The 19,612-nt window shown below is 43.4% G+C and overlaps 1 protein-coding gene across 1 annotated transcript in view; it reads right to left on the bottom strand.

Moving 5' to 3' along the window:
- phip (pleckstrin homology domain interacting protein) overlaps positions 1-19,612 on the bottom strand; it is a 140,190-nt gene that overhangs the window by 45,870 nt on the left and 74,708 nt on the right. The window contains exons 19-28 of the mRNA XM_064925811.1: positions 18,873-18,989; positions 18,591-18,753; positions 17,836-17,935; positions 17,233-17,376; positions 10,471-10,574; positions 2,889-3,098; positions 2,297-2,411; positions 1,482-1,583; positions 660-784; positions 368-450 (exon numbers count right to left, since the gene is read on the bottom strand). Coding sequence (XP_064781883.1) covers positions 368-450; positions 660-784; positions 1,482-1,583; positions 2,297-2,411; positions 2,889-3,098; positions 10,471-10,574; positions 17,233-17,376; positions 17,836-17,935; positions 18,591-18,753; positions 18,873-18,989 — 1,263 coding nt within the window. The remainder of the gene's footprint in view (positions 1-367; positions 451-659; positions 785-1,481; positions 1,584-2,296; positions 2,412-2,888; positions 3,099-10,470; positions 10,575-17,232; positions 17,377-17,835; positions 17,936-18,590; positions 18,754-18,872; positions 18,990-19,612) is intronic.

Raw genomic sequence — 19,612 nt, 5'->3', positions numbered from 1 at the left:
ACGTCATAGATACAATGATGAGACCTCTATCCATCTCTATGGGCCAACCACAAACACCATAACGACATAGATACAATGATGAGATCTCTATCCATCTCTATGGGCCAACCACAAACACCATAACGGCATAGATACAATGATGAGACCTCTATCCATCTCTATGGGCCAACCACAAACACCATAACGGCATAGATACCATGATGAGACCTCTATCCATCTCTATGGCCTACCAAAAACATCATAGATACAATGATGAGACCTCTATCCATCTCTATGGCCTACCCAAAACGTCATAGATACAATGATGAGACCTCTATCCATCTCTATGGGCCAACCACAAACACAGAGCCCTTAGAAAGAGACTGACCTATGGTCCAGTTGTGGTCTCTCGCATCATCAAACTGCTGCCGCAGAACCAGGAAGTCAATCACGTCAGGCATGTCGTGGTATCTATGACAACACACATATACCACGTTAGTAACACACAAGCACACACACACACACACACACACACACACACACACACACACACACACACACACACACACACACACACACACACACACACACACACACACACACACACACACACACACACACACACACACACACACACACACACACACACACACACAGAACACAGAGTAAGGTATGGTTACTTCATGGAGAAGGTGCCTCCAGTCAGCTTGCCAGTATCAGGGTCCAGGAAGGCCAGTTTGAGGCAGCAGAGAGAGGGGAGACCAACCTCATACTTCAGCCCTACTATCTTCACCAGCTCCTGCTCCTACAGAGAGACACACACGTACACACCACACACACACACACACACGCACACACGTACACACCACACACACACACACACACACACACACACACACACACACACACACACACACACACACACACACACACACACACACACACACACACACACACACACACACACACACACACACACACACACACACACACACACACATGTTTCTTGAGGTCAGGGTGATTTAGTAATTTAGCTGATAATCTTATTCATGTCTTTTCCTTGTGTGTGTTAGTGTGTGTAGTGGGGGTGTGTTAGTGTGTGTAGTGGGGTGTGTGTTAGTGTGTGTAGTGGGGGGTGTTAGGGGGTGTGTGTGTGTGTAGTGGGGGTGTGTTAGTGTGTGTAGTGGGGGTGTGTTAGTGTGTGTAGTGGGGGTGTGTTAGTGTGTGTAGTGGGGGTGTGTTAGTGTGTGTAGTGGGGATCTGGTTCTGTTTGTTAGTGCCTCATGACCCTGACGGAAGTAGTGGGGACACCTGGACAACACACTGTTAGGACACCTGGACAACACACTGTTAGGACACCTGGACAACACACTGTTAGGACACCTGGACAACACACTGTTAGGACACCTGGACAACACACTGTTAGTGGACAACACACTGTTAGGACACCAGGACAACACAACACACTGTTAGGACACCTGGGCAACACACTGTTAGGACACCTCCATCTTGTGCCAGGGTTGTTTCTTAGGGTTGATGCTGTAGATCTGGTTCTGTTTGGTCATCTCTACATACGCCTCATGACCCTGACGGAAGTAGTAAACCTGGAAACACAACACACTGTTAGGACACCTGGACAACACACTGTTAGGACACCTGGACAACACACTGTTAGGACACCTGGACAACACACTGTTAGGACACCTGGACAACACACTGTTAGGACACCTGGACAACACACTGTTAGGACACCAGGACAACACAACACACTGTTAGGACACCTGGGCAACACACTGTTAGGACACCTGGACAACACACTGTTAGGACACCTGGACAACACACTGTTAGGACACCAGGACAACACACTGTTAGGACACCTAGACAACACACTGTTAGGACACCTGGACAACACACTGTTAGGACACCTAGACAACACACTGTTAGGACACCAGGACAACACACTGTTAGGACACCTGGACAACACACTGTTAGGACACCAGGACAACACACTGTTAGGACACCTGGACAACACACTGTTAGGACACCTGGACAACACACTGTTAGGACACCTGGACAACACACTGTTAGGACACCAGGACAACTGGGTGGTTGGTTGGCTGGCTGGGTGGTTGGTTGGCTGGTTGGCTGGGTGGAGGGTTGGTTGGCTGGCTGGGTGTGTGGGGGGCTGGGTGGTTGGTTGGTTGGCTGGCTGGGTGGGTGGGGGGCTGGGTGGGTGGTTGGTTGGTTGGTTGGCTGGCTGGCTGGGGGGGCTGGGTGGGTGGCTGGTTGGCTGGGTGGGTGTGTGAATATGTGTTACCTCATCTCCCATCTGTGGTATATAGGGACATCTCCGAGGGACTGTGTCTGTGATCCAGGCTGACGGAAGCCACTCTTCGAGAGTTAGTCCCTCTTCCTGGAACTCTACCCAGAGACTGAGGGAGAGAGGCAGAGAGAGACAGAGAGACACAGAGAGACACAGAGAGAGAGAGGAGAGACAGGAGGGAGAAAGAGAGAGACAGAGAGAGAGAGAGAGAGAGAGCGAGAGACAGAAAGAGACAGACAGTGAGAGAGACAGAGAGAGAGACAGAGAGAGATACAGAGATACAGAGAGAGACACAGAGAGACACAGAGAGAGAGAGAGAGAGAGAGAGAGAGAGAACGAGAGAAAGAGACAGAGAGACAGAAAGAGAGACAGAGAGAGAGAGACAGAGAGAGAGACAGAGAGAGAAAGAGAGACAGAGAGAGACAGAGAGAGAGACAGAGAGAGAAAGAGAGACAGAGAGAGAGAGAGAAAGAGAGACAGAGAGAGAGAGAGAGAGAGAGAGATGGGGAACAAGAGAGGGATGTAACTTGAAAATAAAATATTGTAATCAGAGACAGTAATTCTGAGACACACGAAGACAACACACACCTTCCTCCTCTCCTTTGGCTTCTTCTTCTTTGGTAGCGCTCCATCTTTGTCTGCTTTGTCTTTCTTCCTGTCTCTTTTTCCCTCTCTCTTCTTCTCTCCATCCTCCTCAGAGCTGCTGCTCTTCTTTTTCACCTTCACACTCTTCTTCGGTGGTTCCAGGTTGATCCCTGCATCTGCTGTCCAGTCAGAGTAGTCACTGGAGTAGTCACTATAGCAACAGAGTAAGCAGTAAGCATAGTAGTCAGTACGGGGAGGCAGGTAGCCTAGTGATTAGAGTGTTGGGCCAGTAACCAAAAGGTTGCTAGATTGAATCCCTGAGCTGACAAGGTACAAATCTGTCATTCTGCCCCTGAACAAGGCAGTTAACCCACTGTTCCCAGGCCAGTTAACCCACTGTTCCCAGGCCAGTTAACCCACTGTTCCTAGGCCAGTTAACCCACTGTTCCTAGGCCAGTTAACCCACTGTTCCTAGGCCAGTTAACCCACTGTTCCTAGGCCATCATTGAAAATAAGAATGAGTTCTTTTTTTAAATTGATTTCACCTTTATTTAACCAGGTAGGCTAGTTGAGAACAAGTTCTCATTTGCAACTGCGACCTGGCCAAGATAATGCATAGCAGTGTGAACAGACAACAACTCAGAGTTACACATGGAGTAAACAATTAACAAGTCAATAACACAGTAGAAAAAAAGAGAGTCTATATACATTGTGTGCAAAAGGCATGAGGAGGTAGGTGAATAATTACAATTTTGCAGATTAACACTGGAGTGATAAATGATGTACAGGTAGAGATATTGGTGTGCAAAAGAGTAGAAAAGTAAATAAAAAAAACAGTATGGGGATGAGGTAGGTAAAAATGGGTGGGCTATTTACCGATAGACTATGTACAGCTGCAGCGATCGGTTAGCTGCTCAGATAGCACATGTTTAAAGTTGGTGAGGGAGATAAAAGTCTCCAACTTCAGCAATTTTTGCAATTCGTTCCAGTCACAGGCAGCAGAGAACTGGAACGAAAGGCGACCAAATGAGGTGTTGGCTTTAGGGATGATCAGTGAGATACACCTGCTGGAGCGTGTTGCCATCGTGACCAGTGAACTGAGATAAGGCGGAGCTTTACCTAGCATGGATTTGTAGATGACCTGGAGCCTTTGGGTCTGGCGATGAATATGTAGCGAGGGCCAGCCGACTAGAGCATACAGGTCGCAGTGGTGGGTGGTATAAGGTGCTTTAGTAACAAAACGGATGGCACTGTGATAAACTGCATCCAGTTTGCTGAGTAGAGTATTGGAAGCTATTTTGTAGATGACATCGCCGAAGTCGAGGATCGGTAGGATAGTCAGTTTTACGAGGGTAAGTTTGGCGGTGTGAGTGAAGGAGGCTTTGTTGCGGAATAGAAAGCCGACTCTAGATTTGATTTTAGATTAGAGATGTTTGATATGAGTCTGGAAGGAGAGTTTACAGTCTAGCCAGACACCTAGGTACTTATAGATGTCCACATATTCTAGGACGGAACCATCCAGGGTGGTGATGCTAGTCGGGCGTGCGGGTGCAGGCAGCGAAAGTCTTAACTGACTTGCCGAGTTAAATAAAGATTTTAACAATTATATGACAAATCTAGCATCAGGGTTATTACTATAGCAACAGAGTAATCTGAGTAGTCACTATAGCAACAGAGTAATCTGGGCAGTCACTATATCAACAGAGTAATCTGAGTAGTCACTATAGCAACACTGGTATTCTGAGTAGTCACTATAGCAACAGAGTAATCTGAGTAGTCACTAAAGCAACAGAGTAATCTGAGTAGTCGCTATAGCAACACTGGTAGTCTGAGTAGTCACTATATCAACAGAGTAATCTGAGTAGTCACTATAGCAACACTGGTATTCTGAGTAGTCACTATATCAACAGAGTATTCTGAGTAGTCACTATATCAACAGAGTAATCTAAGTAGTCACTATAGCAACAGAGTAATCTGAGTAGTCACTATAGCAACAGAGTAATCTGAGTAGTCACTATAGCAACAGAGTAATCTGAGTAGTCACTATAGCAACAGAGTCATCTGAGTAGTCACTTTAGCAACAGAGTAATCTGAGTAGTCACTATAGCAACACTGGTATTCTGAGTAGTCACTATAGCAACAGAGTAATCTGAGTAGTCACTATATCAACAGAATAATCTGAATAGTCACTATAGCAACACTGGCAGTCTGAGTAGTCACTATATCAACAGAGTATTCTGAGTAGTCACTATAGCAACACTGGTATTCTGAGTAGTCACTATATCAACAGAGTAATCTGAGTAGTCACTATATCAACAGAGTAATCTGAGTAGTCGCTATAGCAACACTGGTAGTCTGAGTAGTCACTATATCAACAGAGTAATCTGAGTAGTCACTATAGCAACACTGGTAGTCTGAGTAGTCGCTATATGAACAGAGTAGTCACTATATCAACAGAGTAATCTGAGTAGTCACTATAGCAACACTGGTATTCTGAGTAGTCACTATAGCAACAGAGTAATCTGAGTAGTCACTAAAGCAACAGAGTAATCTGAGTAGTCACTATATCAACAAAGTAATCTAAGTAGTTACTATATCAACAGAGTAATCTAAGTAGTCACTATATCAACAGAGTGATCTGAGTAGTCACTATATCAACAGAGTAATCTGAGTAGTCACTATATCAACAGAGTAATCTGAGTAGTCGCTATAGCAACACTGGTAGTCTGAGTAGTCACTATATCAACAGAGTAATCTGAGTAGTCACTATATCAACAGAGTATTCTGAGTAGTCACTATAGCAACACTGGTATTCTGAGTAGTCACTATAGCAACAGAGTAATCTGAGTAGTCACTATATCAACAGAGTAATCTGAGTAGTCACTATAGCAACACTGGTAGTCTGAGTAGTCACTATATCAACAGAGTAATCTGAGTAGTCACTATAGCAACACTGGTTGTCCGAGTAGTCACTATATCAACAGAGTAATCTGAGTAGTCACTATATCAACAGAGTATTCTGAGTAGTCACTATATCAACAGAGTAATCTGAGTAGTCACTATAGCAACACTGGTAGTCTGAGTAGTCACTATATCAACAGAGTAATCTGAGTAGTCACTATAGCAACACTGGTAGTCTGAGTAGTCACTATATCAACAGAGTATTCTGAGTAGTCACTATAGCAACACTGGTATTCTGAGTAGTCACTATATCAACAGAGTAATCTGAGTAGTCACTAAAGCAACACTGGCAGTCTGAGTAGTCACTATATCAACAGAGTAATCTGAGTAGTCACTATATCAACAGAGTAATCTGAGTAGTCACTATATCAACAGAGTAATCTGAGTAGTCACTATAGCAACACTGGTAGTCTGAGTAGTCACTATATCAACAGAGTAATCTGAGTAGTCACTATATCAACAGAGTAATCTAAGTAGTCACTATAGCAACAGAGTAATCTGAGTAGTCACTATAGCAACAGAGTAATCTGAGTAGTCACTATAGCAACAGAGTAATCTGAGTAGTCACTATAGCAACAGAGTCATCTGAGTAGTCACTTTAGCAACAGAGTAATCTGAGTAGTCACTATAGCAACACTGGTATTCTGAGTAGTCACTATAGCAACAGAGTAATCTGAGTAGTCACTATATCAACAGAATAATCTGAATAGTCACTATAGCAACACTGGTAGTCTGAGTAGTCACTATATCAACAGAGTATTCTGAGTAGTCACTATAGCAACACTGGTATTCTGAGTAGTCACTATATCAACAGAGTAATCTGAGTCGTCACTATATCAACAGAGTAATCTGAGTAGTCGCTATAGCAACACTGGTAGTCTGAGTAGTCACTATATCAACAGAGTAATCTGAGTAGTCACTATAGCAACACTGGTAGTCTGAGTAGTTGCTATATGAACAGAGTAGTCACTATATCAACAGAGTAATCTGAGTAGTCACTATAGCAACACTGGTATTCTGAGTAGTCACTATAGCAACAGAGTAATCTGAGTAGTCACTAAAGCAACAGAGTAATCTGAGTAGTCACTATATCAACAAAGTAATCTAAGTAGTTACTATATCAACAGAGTAATCTAAGTAGTCACTATATCAACAGAGTGATCTGAGTAGTCACTATAGCAACACTGGTTGTCTGAGTAGTCACTATATCAACAGAGTAATCTGAGTAGTCACTATATCAACAGAGTAATCTGAGTAGTCACTATATCAACAGAGTAATCTGAGTAGTCACTATAGCAACACTGGTTGTCCGAGTAGTCACTATATCAACAGAGTAATCTGAGTAGTCACTATATCAACAGAGTATTCTGAGTAGTCACTATAGCAACACTGGTATTCTGAGTAGTCACTATAGCAACAGAGTAATCTGAGTAGTCACTATATCAACAGAGTAATCTGAGTAGTCACTATAGCAACACTGGTAGTCTGAGTAGTCACTATATCAACAGAGTAATCTGAGTAGTCACTATAGCAACACTGGTAGTCTGAGTAGTCACTATATCAACAGAGTATTCTGAGTAGTCACTATAGCAACACTGGTATTCTGAGTAGTCACTATATCAACAGAGTAATCTGAGTAGTCACTATAGCAACACTGGTAGTCTGAGTAGTCACTAAAGCAACACTGGCAGTCTGAGTAGTCACTATATCAACAGAGTAATCTGAGTAGTCACTATATCAACAGAGTAATCTGAGTAGTCACTATAGCAACACTGGTATTCTGAGTAGTCACTATAGCAACAGAGTAATCTGAGTAGTCACTAAAGCAACAGAGTAATCTGAGTAGTCACTATATCAACAAAGTAATCTAAGTAGTTACTATATCAACAGAGTAATCTAAGTAGTCACTATATCAACAGAGTGATCTGAGTAGTCACTATAGCAACACTGGTTGTCTGAGTAGTCACATATCAACAGAGTAATCTGAGTAGTCACTATATCAACAGAGTAATCTGAGTAGTCACTATATCCACAGAGTAATCTGAGCAGTCACTATAGCAACACTGGTTGTCCGAGTAGTCACTATATCAACAGAGTAATCTGAGTAGTCACTATATCAACAGAGTATTCTGAGTAGTCACTATAGCAACACTGGTATTCTGAGTAGTCACTATAGCAACAGAGTAATCTGAGTAGTCACTATATCAACAGAGTAATCTGAGTAGTCACTATAGCAACACTGGTAGTCTGAGTAGTCACTATATCAACAGAGTAATCTGAGTAGTCACTATAGCAACACTGGTAGTCTGAGTAGTCACTATATCAACAGAGTATTCTGAGTAGTCACTATAGCAACACTGGTATTCTGAGTAGTCACTATATCAACAGAGTATTCTGAGTAGTCACTATAGCAACACTGGTATTCTGAGTAGTCACTATATCAACAGAGTAATCTGAGTAGTCACTATATCAACAGAGTAATCTGAGTAGTCGCTATAGCAACACTGGTAGTCTGAGTAGTCACTATATCAACAGAGTAATCTGAGTAGTCACTATAGCAACACTGGTAGTCTGAGTAGTCGCTATATGAACAGAGTAGTCACTATATCAACAGAGTAATCTGAGTAGTCACTATAGCAACACTGGTATTCTGAGTAGTCACTATAGCAACAGAGTAATCTGAGTAGTCACTAAAGCAACAGAGTAATCTGAGTAGTCACTATATCAACAAAGTAATCTAAGTAGTTACTATATCAACAGAGTAATCTAAGTAGTCACTATATCAACAGAGTGATCTGAGTAGTCACTATAGCAACACTGGTATTCTGAGTAGTCACTATAGCAACAGAGTAATCTGAGTAGTCACTATAGCAACACTGGTAGTCTGAGTAGTCACTAAAGCAACACTGGCAGTCTGAGTAGTCACTATATCAACAGAGTAATCTGAGTAGTCACTATATCAACAGAGTAATCTGAGTAGTCACTATAGCAACACTGGTATTCTGAGTAGTCACTATAGCAACAGAGTAATCTGAGTAGTCACTAAAGCAACAGAGTAATCTGAGTAGTCACTATATCAACAAAGTAATCTAAGTAGTTACTATATCAACAGAGTAATCTAAGTAGTCACTATATCAACAGAGTGATCTGAGTAGTCACTATAGCAACACTGGTTGTCTGAGTAGTCACTATATCAACAGAGTAATCTGAGTAGTCACTATATCAACAGAGTAATCTGAGTAGTCACTATATCAACAGAGTAATCTGAGCAGTCACTATAGCAACACTGGTTGTCCGAGTAGTCACTATATCAACAGAGTAATCTGAGTAGTCACTATATCAACAGAGTATTCTGAGTAGTCACTATAGCAACACTGGTATTCTGAGTAGTCACTATAGCAACAGAGTAATCTGAGTAGTCACTATATCAACAGAGTAATCTGAGTAGTCACTATAGCAACACTGGTAGTCTGAGTAGTCACTATATCAACAGAGTAATCTGAGTAGTCACTATAGCAACACTGGTAGTCTGAGTAGTCACTATATCAACAGAGTATTCTGAGTAGTCACTATAGCAACACTGGTATTCTGAGTAGTCACTATATCAACAGAGTATTCTGAGTAGTCACTATAGCAACACTGGTATTCTGAGTAGTCACTATATCAACAGAGTAATCTGAGTAGTCACTATATCAACAGAGTAATCTGAGTAGTCGCTATAGCAACACTGGTAGTCTGAGTAGTCACTATATCAACAGAGTAATCTGAGTAGTCACTATAGCAACACTGGTAGTCTGAGTAGTCGCTATATGAACAGAGTAGTCACTATATCAACAGAGTAATCTGAGTAGTCACTATAGCAACACTGGTATTCTGAGTAGTCACTATAGCAACAGAGTAATCTGAGTAGTCACTAAAGCAACAGAGTAATCTGAGTAGTCACTATATCAACAAAGTAATCTAAGTAGTTACTATATCAACAGAGTAATCTAAGTAGTCACTATATCAACAGAGTGATCTGAGTAGTCACTATAGCAACACTGGTATTCTGAGTAGTCACTATAGCAACAGAGTAATCTGAGTAGTCACTATAGCAACACTGGTAGTCTGAGTAGTCACTATATCAACAGAGTAATCTGAATAGTCACTATAGCAACGCTGGTAGTCTGAGTAGTCACTATATCAACATAGTAATCTGAGTAGTCACTATATCAACAGAGTAAAATCTGAGTAGTCACTATAGCAACACTGGTAGTCTGAGTAGTCACTATATCAACAGAGTAATCTGAGTAGTCACTATAGCAACAGAGTAATCTGAGTAGTCACTATATCAACAGAGTAATCTGAGTAGTCACTATAGCAACACTGGTAGTCTGAGTAGTCACTATAGCAACACGGGCAGTGTGAGTCGTCACAACATCAACACTGGTAGTCTGAGTAGTCACTATAGCAACACTGGTAGTCTGAGTAGTCACTATAGCAACACTGGTAGTCTGAGTAGTCACTATAGCAACACTGGTAGTCTGAGTAGTCACTATAGCAACACTGGTTGTCTGAGTAGTCACTATAGCAACAAAGTAATCAGAGTGACTATATAGCAGTCTGTGTGTGTTGGTTCCTACCTGGAGCTGCTGTGGTCTTCAGGCCAGGGCTCCTTCTCCTCTTCCTCCTTCTCCTCCTCTGAAGAGTTCCCATTCACAGGGTTAGGATGCACATCTACCTCTCCCTGGAGAGAGAAAGACAGGGGAGAAGAGGAGGGAGAGTGAGGAGTGGGGGGCAGAGAGAAGGGGGAGAGGAGGGGGGAGGAAAGGGAGGAGGGAGATATAGATGAAGAGAGAAAGAGAAAAAGAGAGGCGGAGAGAGACAAGGGGAGTGAAAGAGGGGATTTCACCGTCATAAGCACAACAGTAAATGTTTTATAAAGCATGTATAACAGTATGTCATGCTTTATAAAGGGTTGATAAATGAGCCATAACAGTGTGACATTATCCACTACGTTGAATACTAAATAAACATGAGCTTTATAAAGGGTGACATGTTGGGCTGAATGATGGCATACTCTCTAAAGTCATGTTAGTCACATTACACCTCATCTCCTTCCCAGACACATGTGCGGAAGGCCTGGTGGAACAACGCATCAAACTTGGCCTTCATTAGTTAGGGTTCAAATCAAATGTTTATGAGATTGTGGAAATGGGTTTAGCCATCATTATGACTTTCTGATTGCGATAAGTAGTGATGATGACAAGTACTTTACTCAGTAAGGTCACTACAATAGAATTCAATATAGTCACGACGTTACACCAAGTAACAACTTGGTGAAAGCCCCCCAACCTACAGAAACACCTTGATGAAAGCCCCCCAACCTACAGAAACACACCTTGATGAAAGCCCCCAACCTACAGAAACACCTTGATGAAAGCCCCCAACCTACAGAAACACCTTGATGAAAGCCCCCAACCTACAGAAACACCTTGATGAAAGCCCCCAACCTACAGAAACACCTTGATGAAAGCCCCCCAACCTACAGAAACACCTTGATGAAAGCCCCCCAACCTACAGAAATACCTTGATGAAAGCCCCCCAACCTACAGAAACACCTTGATGAAAGCCCCCCAACCTACAGAAACACCTTGATGAAAGCCCCCCAACCTACAGAAACACCTTGATGAAAGCCCCCCAACCTACAGAAATACCTTGATGAAAGCCCTCCAACCTACAGAAACACCTTGATGAAAGCCCCCAACCTATAAAAAACACTAACCTTGATGAAAGCCCCCAACCTACAGAAACACCTTGATGAAAGCCCCCCAACCTACAGAAACACCTTGATGAAAGCCCCCCAACCTACAGAAACACCTTGATGAAAGCCCCCCAACCTACAGAAACACTAACCTTGATGAAAGCCCCTACATTGATGAAAGCCCCCAACATACAGAAACACCTTGATGAAAGCCCCCCAACCTATAGAAACACTAACCTTGATGAAAGCCCCCAACCTACAGAAACACTAACCTTGATGAAAGCCCCTACATTGATGAAAGCCCCAAAAAAGCATACAACAACAATATAATGAAACAACCTTGATAAAAACCAATATAATGAGTCATACCATGCTGACCCAGTCAGGTCTCTAACAACAATATAATGAGTCATAACAACGGTGCTGGACCCAGTCAGGTCAACCTATAACAACAATATAATGAGTCATACCACCTGGACCCAGTCAGGTCTCTACACTAACCTTGATATAAAGCCCCCTCTAACCTATAGAAAATAATATAATGAGTCATACCACAGGTCTCTACAACAATATAATGAGTCAACAATATAATGAGTCATAATATAATGAGTCATACCACACCCAGTCAGTGCTGGACCCAACAATATAATGAGTCATACCACACGGTGCTGGACCCAGTCTCTAACAACAATATAATGAGTCATACCACACGGTGCTGGACCCAGTCAGGTCTCCCCGTCAGGTCTCTAACAACAATATAATGAGTCATACCACACGGTGCTGGACCCAGTCAGGTCTCTAACAACAATATAATGAGTCATACCACACGGTGCTGGACCCAGTCAGGTCTCTAACAACAATATAATGAGTCATCTACCCAGTCAGGTCAACAATATAATGAGTCATACCACACGGTGCTGGACCCAGTCAGGTCTCTACCACAACAATATAATGAGTCATACCACAAGGTGCTGGATCCAGTCAGGTCTCTAACAACAATATAATGAGTCATACCACACGGTGCTGGACCCAGTCAGGTCTCTAACAACAATATAATGAGTCATACCACACGGTGCTGGACCCAGTCAGGTCTCTAACAACAATATAATGAGTCATAACACACGGTGCTGGACCCAGTCAGGTCTCTAACAATAATATAATGAGTCATACCACACGGTGCTGGACCCAGTCAGGTCTCTAACAACAATATAATGAGTCATACCACACAGCCTTATTCTAAAATTGATAAAATTGTTTTTTCCCCTCATCAATCTACACACAATAGCCCATAATAACATCACAATAGCCCATAATGACAGAGCAAAAACATGTTTTTAGAAATTTTAGGAAAGTATTACACATAAAAGGAAATATCACCGTAAGTATTCAGACCCTAGGCAGTGATTACAGTCGCGAGTCTTCTTGTGCTTTCCTTTCAAAAACAAGGACATTTCTGTACATAAATATACTTATCCATTACAACTGATCCATTCAGCAGAAGCTCCCATCTAGAGTGAATCTAGTGCATTGATCTTAAGATAGTCACATATCACATACAGTGCATTTGGAAACTATTCAGACCCCTTGAATTGTTCCACATTACAACCTTATTCTAAAATGTATGAATTTCTTTTTCCCCCTCATCAATCTACACACAATAAACCATAATTTTCTGCACATTTATAATTGTAAAATCACATTTACATAAGTATTCAGACCCTTTACTCTGTACTTGTCACGCCCTGGTCGATATATATTATGTTTATTCTTCATTTATTCGGTCAGGCCAGGGTGTGACATGGGTTATTGTGGTGTGTTTTTGTCTTGGGGTTTTGTGGGGTGTCTAGCGTAGTCTATGGCTGCCTGAGGCGGTTCTCAATCAGAGTCAGGTGATTATCGTTGTCTCTGATTGGGAACCATATTTAGGCAGCCATATTCTTTGAGTGTTTCGTGGGTGATTGTTCCTGTCTCTGTGTTTAGTTTCACCAGACAGGCTGTATAGTTTTTTCACGTTTCCGTCTGTTGTTTTTGTACATGTTCAGTTATTTCACGTCTAGTCTACTTTCATTCAATAAACATGAGTAACCATCACGCTGCATTTTGGTCCGCTCCTCCTTCAACAGAAGAAAGCCGTTACAGTACTTTGATGAAGCACATTTGGCAGTGACTACAGCCTCAATAACATTTGGGTCTGATGCTACAAGCTTGGCACACCTGTATTTGGGGATTTTATCCCATTCTTCTCTGCAAATCCTCTCAAGCTCTGTCAGGTTGGATGGGGAGCGTCGCTGCACAGCTATTTTCAGGTCTCTGAAGAGATGTTCAATTGGGTTTAAGTCTGGGCTCTGGCTGGGCCACTCAAGGACATTCAGATTTGTCCTGAAGCCACTCCTGCATTGTCTTGGCTGTGTGCTTTGGGTCGTTGTCCTGTATGAAGGTGAACCTTCGTCCCGGTCTGAGGTCCTGAACGCTCTAGAGCAGGTTTTCATCAAGGATCACACTCTACTTTGCTCCGTTCATCTTTTCCTTGATTTTGACTAGTCTCCCAGTCCCTGCCGCTGAAAAACATCCCCACAGCATGTTGCTGCCACCACCATGCTTCACCATAGGGATAGTGCCAGGTTTCCTCCAGATGTGACGCTTGGCATTCAGGCCAAAGAGTTCAATTTTGGTTTCATCAGATCAGAGAATCTTGTTTCTCATGGTCTGAGAGTCCTTTAGGTGCCTTTTGGTAAACTCCAAGCGGTCTGTCATGTGTCTTTTACTGAGGAGTGGCTTCTGTCTGGCCACTCTACCATAAAGGCCTGATTGGTGGAGTGCTGCAGAGATGGTTGTCCTTCTGGAAGGTTCTCCCATCTCCACAGAGTAACTCTGGTGCTCTGTCTGAATGACCATTGGGTTCTTGGTCACCTCCCTGACCAAAGGTTCTTCTCCCACGATTGCTCAGTTTGGCCGGGCCGCCAGCCCTAGGAAGAGTCTTGCTGGTTCCAAACTTCTTCCATTTAAGAGTGATGGATGCCATTATGTTCTTGGGGACCTTCAATGCAGCAGACATGTTTGGTACCCTTCCTCAGATCTGTGCCTCATCACAATCCTGTCTCGGAGCTCTAGGGACAATTCCTTCAAACTCGTGGCTTGGTTTTTGCTCTGACATGCACTGTCAACTGTGGGACCTTCTATAGACAGGTGTGTCCAATCTATTTGGGGAAAAGCTGAGAAAAACTGGGGAAAACCCCTGGAGAAAATGGAATTTGGGGGGAAAAAGTAAGTAGGGAAAAGGACTGAACAGATTGAAAAGGACTGAACAGATTGAAAAGGACTGAACAGATTGAAAAGGACTGAACAGATTGAAATGGACTGAACAGATTGAAAAGGACTGAACAGATTGAAAAGGACTGAACAGATTGAAAAGGACTGAACAGATTGAAATGGACTGAACAGACTGAAAAGGACTGAACAGATTGAAATGGACTGAACAGATTGAAATGGACTGAACAGATTGAAAAGGACTGAACAGATTGAAAAGGACTGAACAGATTGAAAAGGACTGAACAGATTGAAAAGGACTGAACAGATTGAAAAGGACTGAACAGATTGAAAAGGACTGAACAGATTGAAAAGGACTGAACAGATTGAAATGGACTGAACAGATTGAAAAGGACTGAACAGATTGAAATGGACTGAACAGATTGAAATGGACTGAACAGATTGAAATGGACTGAACAGATTGAAAAGGACTGAACAGATTGAAAAGGACTGAACAGATTGAAATGGACTGAACAGATTGAAAAGGACTGAACAGATTGAAAAGGACTGAACAGATTGAAATGGACTGAACAGATTGAAATGGACTGAACAGATTGAAATGGACTGAACAGATTGAAATGGACTGAACAGATTGAAATGGACTGAACAGATTGAAAAGGACTGAACAGATTGAAAAGGACTGAACAGATTGAAAAGGACTGAACAGATTGAAATGGACTGAACAGATTGAAATGGACTGAACAGATTGAAAAGGACTGAACAGATTGAAATGGACTGAACAGATTGAAAAGGACTGAACAGATTGAAATGGACTGAACAGATTGAAAAGGACTGAACAGATTGAAAAGGACTGAACAGATTGAAAAGGACTGAACAGATTGAAATGGACCGAACAGATTGAAAAGTACTGAACAGATTGAAATGGACTGAACAGATTGAAATGGACTGAACAGATTGAAAAAGGGGCGACTAAAGTGTTGTCATCCTGCAGCACTGCATTGTGGGGGAAGTTGAAGTAAGGTCCATTATTGTCTAGGCACCCAAGAGGGAAAGAAGCTGGGCCATCCTAGAAATGTTTTAGAGTCATATAATACAGACACTTTTATCCAAAGTGAATGCATTCATGCGCGAATGCATTTTTTTCAGGGAATCGAGCCTTCTGTCCTTTGTTGCAATGCTCCACCAAGATGTAGGACAGGGTTATAAATGCTTTGTGAAGCCTCAATTTAACATGATTTATAAGGCCTTCATTAAGCTGTGCTTATGCCACACTTTATAAAGCACATGTTTCTATCATATTCAACATAGTGGGTTATGTCACATAGTTATGCCACCTTTATCAACCCTGTATAAAGCATGATATACGGTTATAGACGATGTGTAACATGTGTAGTGTTTATGAAGGCTTTATGAGCTGCACTTCATTTAAAGATGGAACAGAAAAGGTCATAGTCCTAACTGGCCAATACCACAGACCTCTAGGTTCACAACAACAGACATCTAGGTTCACAACAACAGGCCGTACCAATACCACAGACCTCTAGGTTCACAACAACAGACATCTAGGTTCACAATAACAGGCCGTACCAATACCACAGACCTCTAGGTTCACAATAACAGACCGTACCAATACCACAGACCTCTAGGTTCACAACAACAGACCTCTAGATTCACAACAACAGCCTCTAGATTCACAACAACAGACCTCTAGATTCACAACAACAGACCTCTAGGTTCACAACAACAGGCCATACTAATACCACAGACCTCTAGGTTCACAACAACAGACCTCTAGGATCACAAAGACAGGCCGTACAAATACCACAGAACTCTATGTTCACAACAACAGACCTCTAGGTTCACAAAGACAGGCCGTACAAATACCACAGACCTCTAGGTTCAAAACAACAGACCTGTAGGTTCACAAAGACAGGCCGTACAAATACCACAGACCTCTAGGTTCACAACAACAGACCTCTAGGTTCACAAAGACAGGCCGTACAAATACCACAGACCTCTCGGTTCACAACAACAGACCTCTAGGTTCACAAAGACAGGCCGTACAAATACCACAGACCTCTAGGTTCACAACAACAGACCTCTAGGTTCACAAAGACAGGCCGTACAAATACCACAGACCTCTAGGTTCACAACAACAGACCTCTAGGTTCACAAAGACAGGCCGTACAAATACCACAGACCTCTCGGTTCACAACAACAGACCTCTAGGTTCACAAAGACAGGCCGTACAAATACCACAGACCTCTAGGTTCACAACAACAGACCTCTAGGTTCACAACAACAGGCCGTACCAATACCACAGACCTCTAGGTTCACAACAACAGACCTCTAGGTTCACAACAACAGGCCGTACCTCTGAGATGCTGTTGTTGTCGTCATCATCAGCAATCTCAGCGCTGTGACGACTCGTCTCCTCCACAGCCGCACGCGTCTGGTAGCCATGGTTACCATGACTTCTCCTCCCCTCCTCCACCCCTACACAGTCTGGAGAGGATACCTGACAAAAGACAAAGAGAAAATAGGAACTTTAAGTATCTTGCTTGAGAGGTATGACTGATACCTTGCTCTCTCTGTGAAGGTGGACAGTGAGTAATACCTTGCTCTCTCTGTGAAGGTGTAAAGTGAGTAATACCTTGCTCTCTCTGTGAAGATGGGCAGTGAGTAATACCTTGCTCTCTCTGTGAAGATGGGCAGTGAGTAATACCTTGCTCTCTCTGTGAAGGTGGACAGGGAGTAATACCTTGCTCTCTCTGTGAAGATGGGCAGTGAGTAATACCTTGCTCTCTCTGTGAAGGTGGACAGTGAGTAATACCTTGCTCTCTCTGTGAAGATGGGCAGTGAGTAATACCTTGCTCTCCCTGTGAAGGTGGACAGTGAGTAATACCTTGCTCTCTCTGTGAAGGTGGACAGTGAGTAATACCTTGCTCTCTCTGTGAAGGTGTAAAGTGAGTAATACCTTGCTCTCTCTGTGTAGGTGGGCAGTGTGTCTCCTCCCCTCTGATCTGTAGACACTGATCTCCTCCTCTCCTTTAGCCTCCCTCCAGTTTAGCTGTTTCCTACACACACACACACACACACACACACACACACACACACACACACACACACACACACACACACACACACACACACACACACACACACACACACACACACACACACACACAAACTCTTTTGAGGACCAGGTCTCTGTGTGCGTTTAGGTCTGTTTTTGATTTGATTTGATTTGACTATCATTTTTCTCCCCAATCCAACTGGTCGTTACAGTCCCATCGCTGCAACTCCCGTACGGACTCGGGAGAGGCGAAGGGCGAGAGCCGTGTGTCCTCCGAAACACGACCCAACCAAGCCGCGCTGCTTCTTGAGACGACGGCCACTTAACCCGGAGAGCCAGCCGCACCAATGTGTCGGAGGAAACACCGTACAGCTGGCGACCGTGTCAGCGTGCACTGCGCCCGGCCATCGCTAGTGCGCGATGGGACAAGAACATCCCTGCCAGCCAAACCCTCCCCTAACCCAGACGACGCTGCGCCGCCCCATGGGTCTCCCGCTCGCAGCTGGCTGCGACAGAGCCTGGAATCAAACCCAGAATCTCTAGGTGCACAGCTAGCACTGCGATGGAGTGCCTTAGACCACTGTGTCACTCGTCCCCCAGCTCAGGGACCGGTACCCTCCTGCACCATGCTACCAGGTCTGTATTGTGTTTGTTACCTGAGCTCAGCGTCCCCCAGCTCAGGGACCAGTACCCTCCTGCTCCATGCTACCAGGTCTGTCTCTGTGGCCATCTGGCTCCGGGGGGCATTGCTGTGCATCTGTCTCACCCCCTCGATCTGACCACTGCGACGCAGACCCACATTGGGGGGGGAGTGAACCTCTGGGGGGGGGGGTACGGTTAGCACCAAAGGTATCCAATTTTAGTCCTGTGTAGAAGCAACTGGGTGTAATGTCTTGACTAAAATAATGAACTGTCTCGGCTAGCCCTGGTGTGTTTACCTCTGTTGTGTGTGTCGGTAGACAGTCTCTGGTCCTGCTCCTGTTGAAGTCTGTGGATCATGTTGTCTAGAGGAGAGGCTCCTTCAACAGCCTGTTCACTGACCACCTGGTTCAGTCCTGACACAGAGAGAGACAGAGAGAGACACACAGAGAAAGAGAGAGAGAGAGAAACAGAGACACGGAGAGAGAGGGAGAGACACAGAGAGAGACACACAGAGAGAGAGAGAGAGAGAAGCAGAGACACAGAGAGACACACAGAGAGAGACACAGAGAGAGAGAGACAAACAGAGAAAGAGAGAGAGAGAGAGAGAGAAGCAGAGACACAGAGAGACACAGAGAGAGACACAGAGAGAGAGAGACAAACAGAGAAAGAGAGAGAGAGAGACAGAGAGACATGTTTAATATATACAGTGGGGTCCATAATTATTGGTAAAATAAACATTCAGATACTGAGCTATATTGCTCCAAAACATGTGGAAATTATATTATACTAATGCAAATGCATTATAAAGAGATTTTGTATAACAAGTAATCAAAATGATTGACACCTGTTTTCAAAGCCTTTTCAATACCTCACCTTGAGGAAAACGACGCTGAGCCTTTTTATAAAATGTTTTATGAGTTGGAGAACACATTGGGGGCGATCTTAGACCATTCCTCTATACAGACTCCTTCCAGATCCTTGATATCCTTTGTCTGTGCTTATGGGCTGACCTTCTCATTTCAAATCACAGGTTTTC

The sequence above is a fragment of the Oncorhynchus masou genome, chromosome 19 (genome assembly GCF_036934945.1).
Source record: "Oncorhynchus masou masou isolate Uvic2021 chromosome 19, UVic_Omas_1.1, whole genome shotgun sequence".
Taxonomy (NCBI): Eukaryota; Metazoa; Chordata; class Actinopteri; order Salmoniformes; family Salmonidae; genus Oncorhynchus; species Oncorhynchus masou.
Note: the sequence above shows the minus strand (reverse complement) of the source record. Positions and strands in the feature narration are given on the sequence as shown.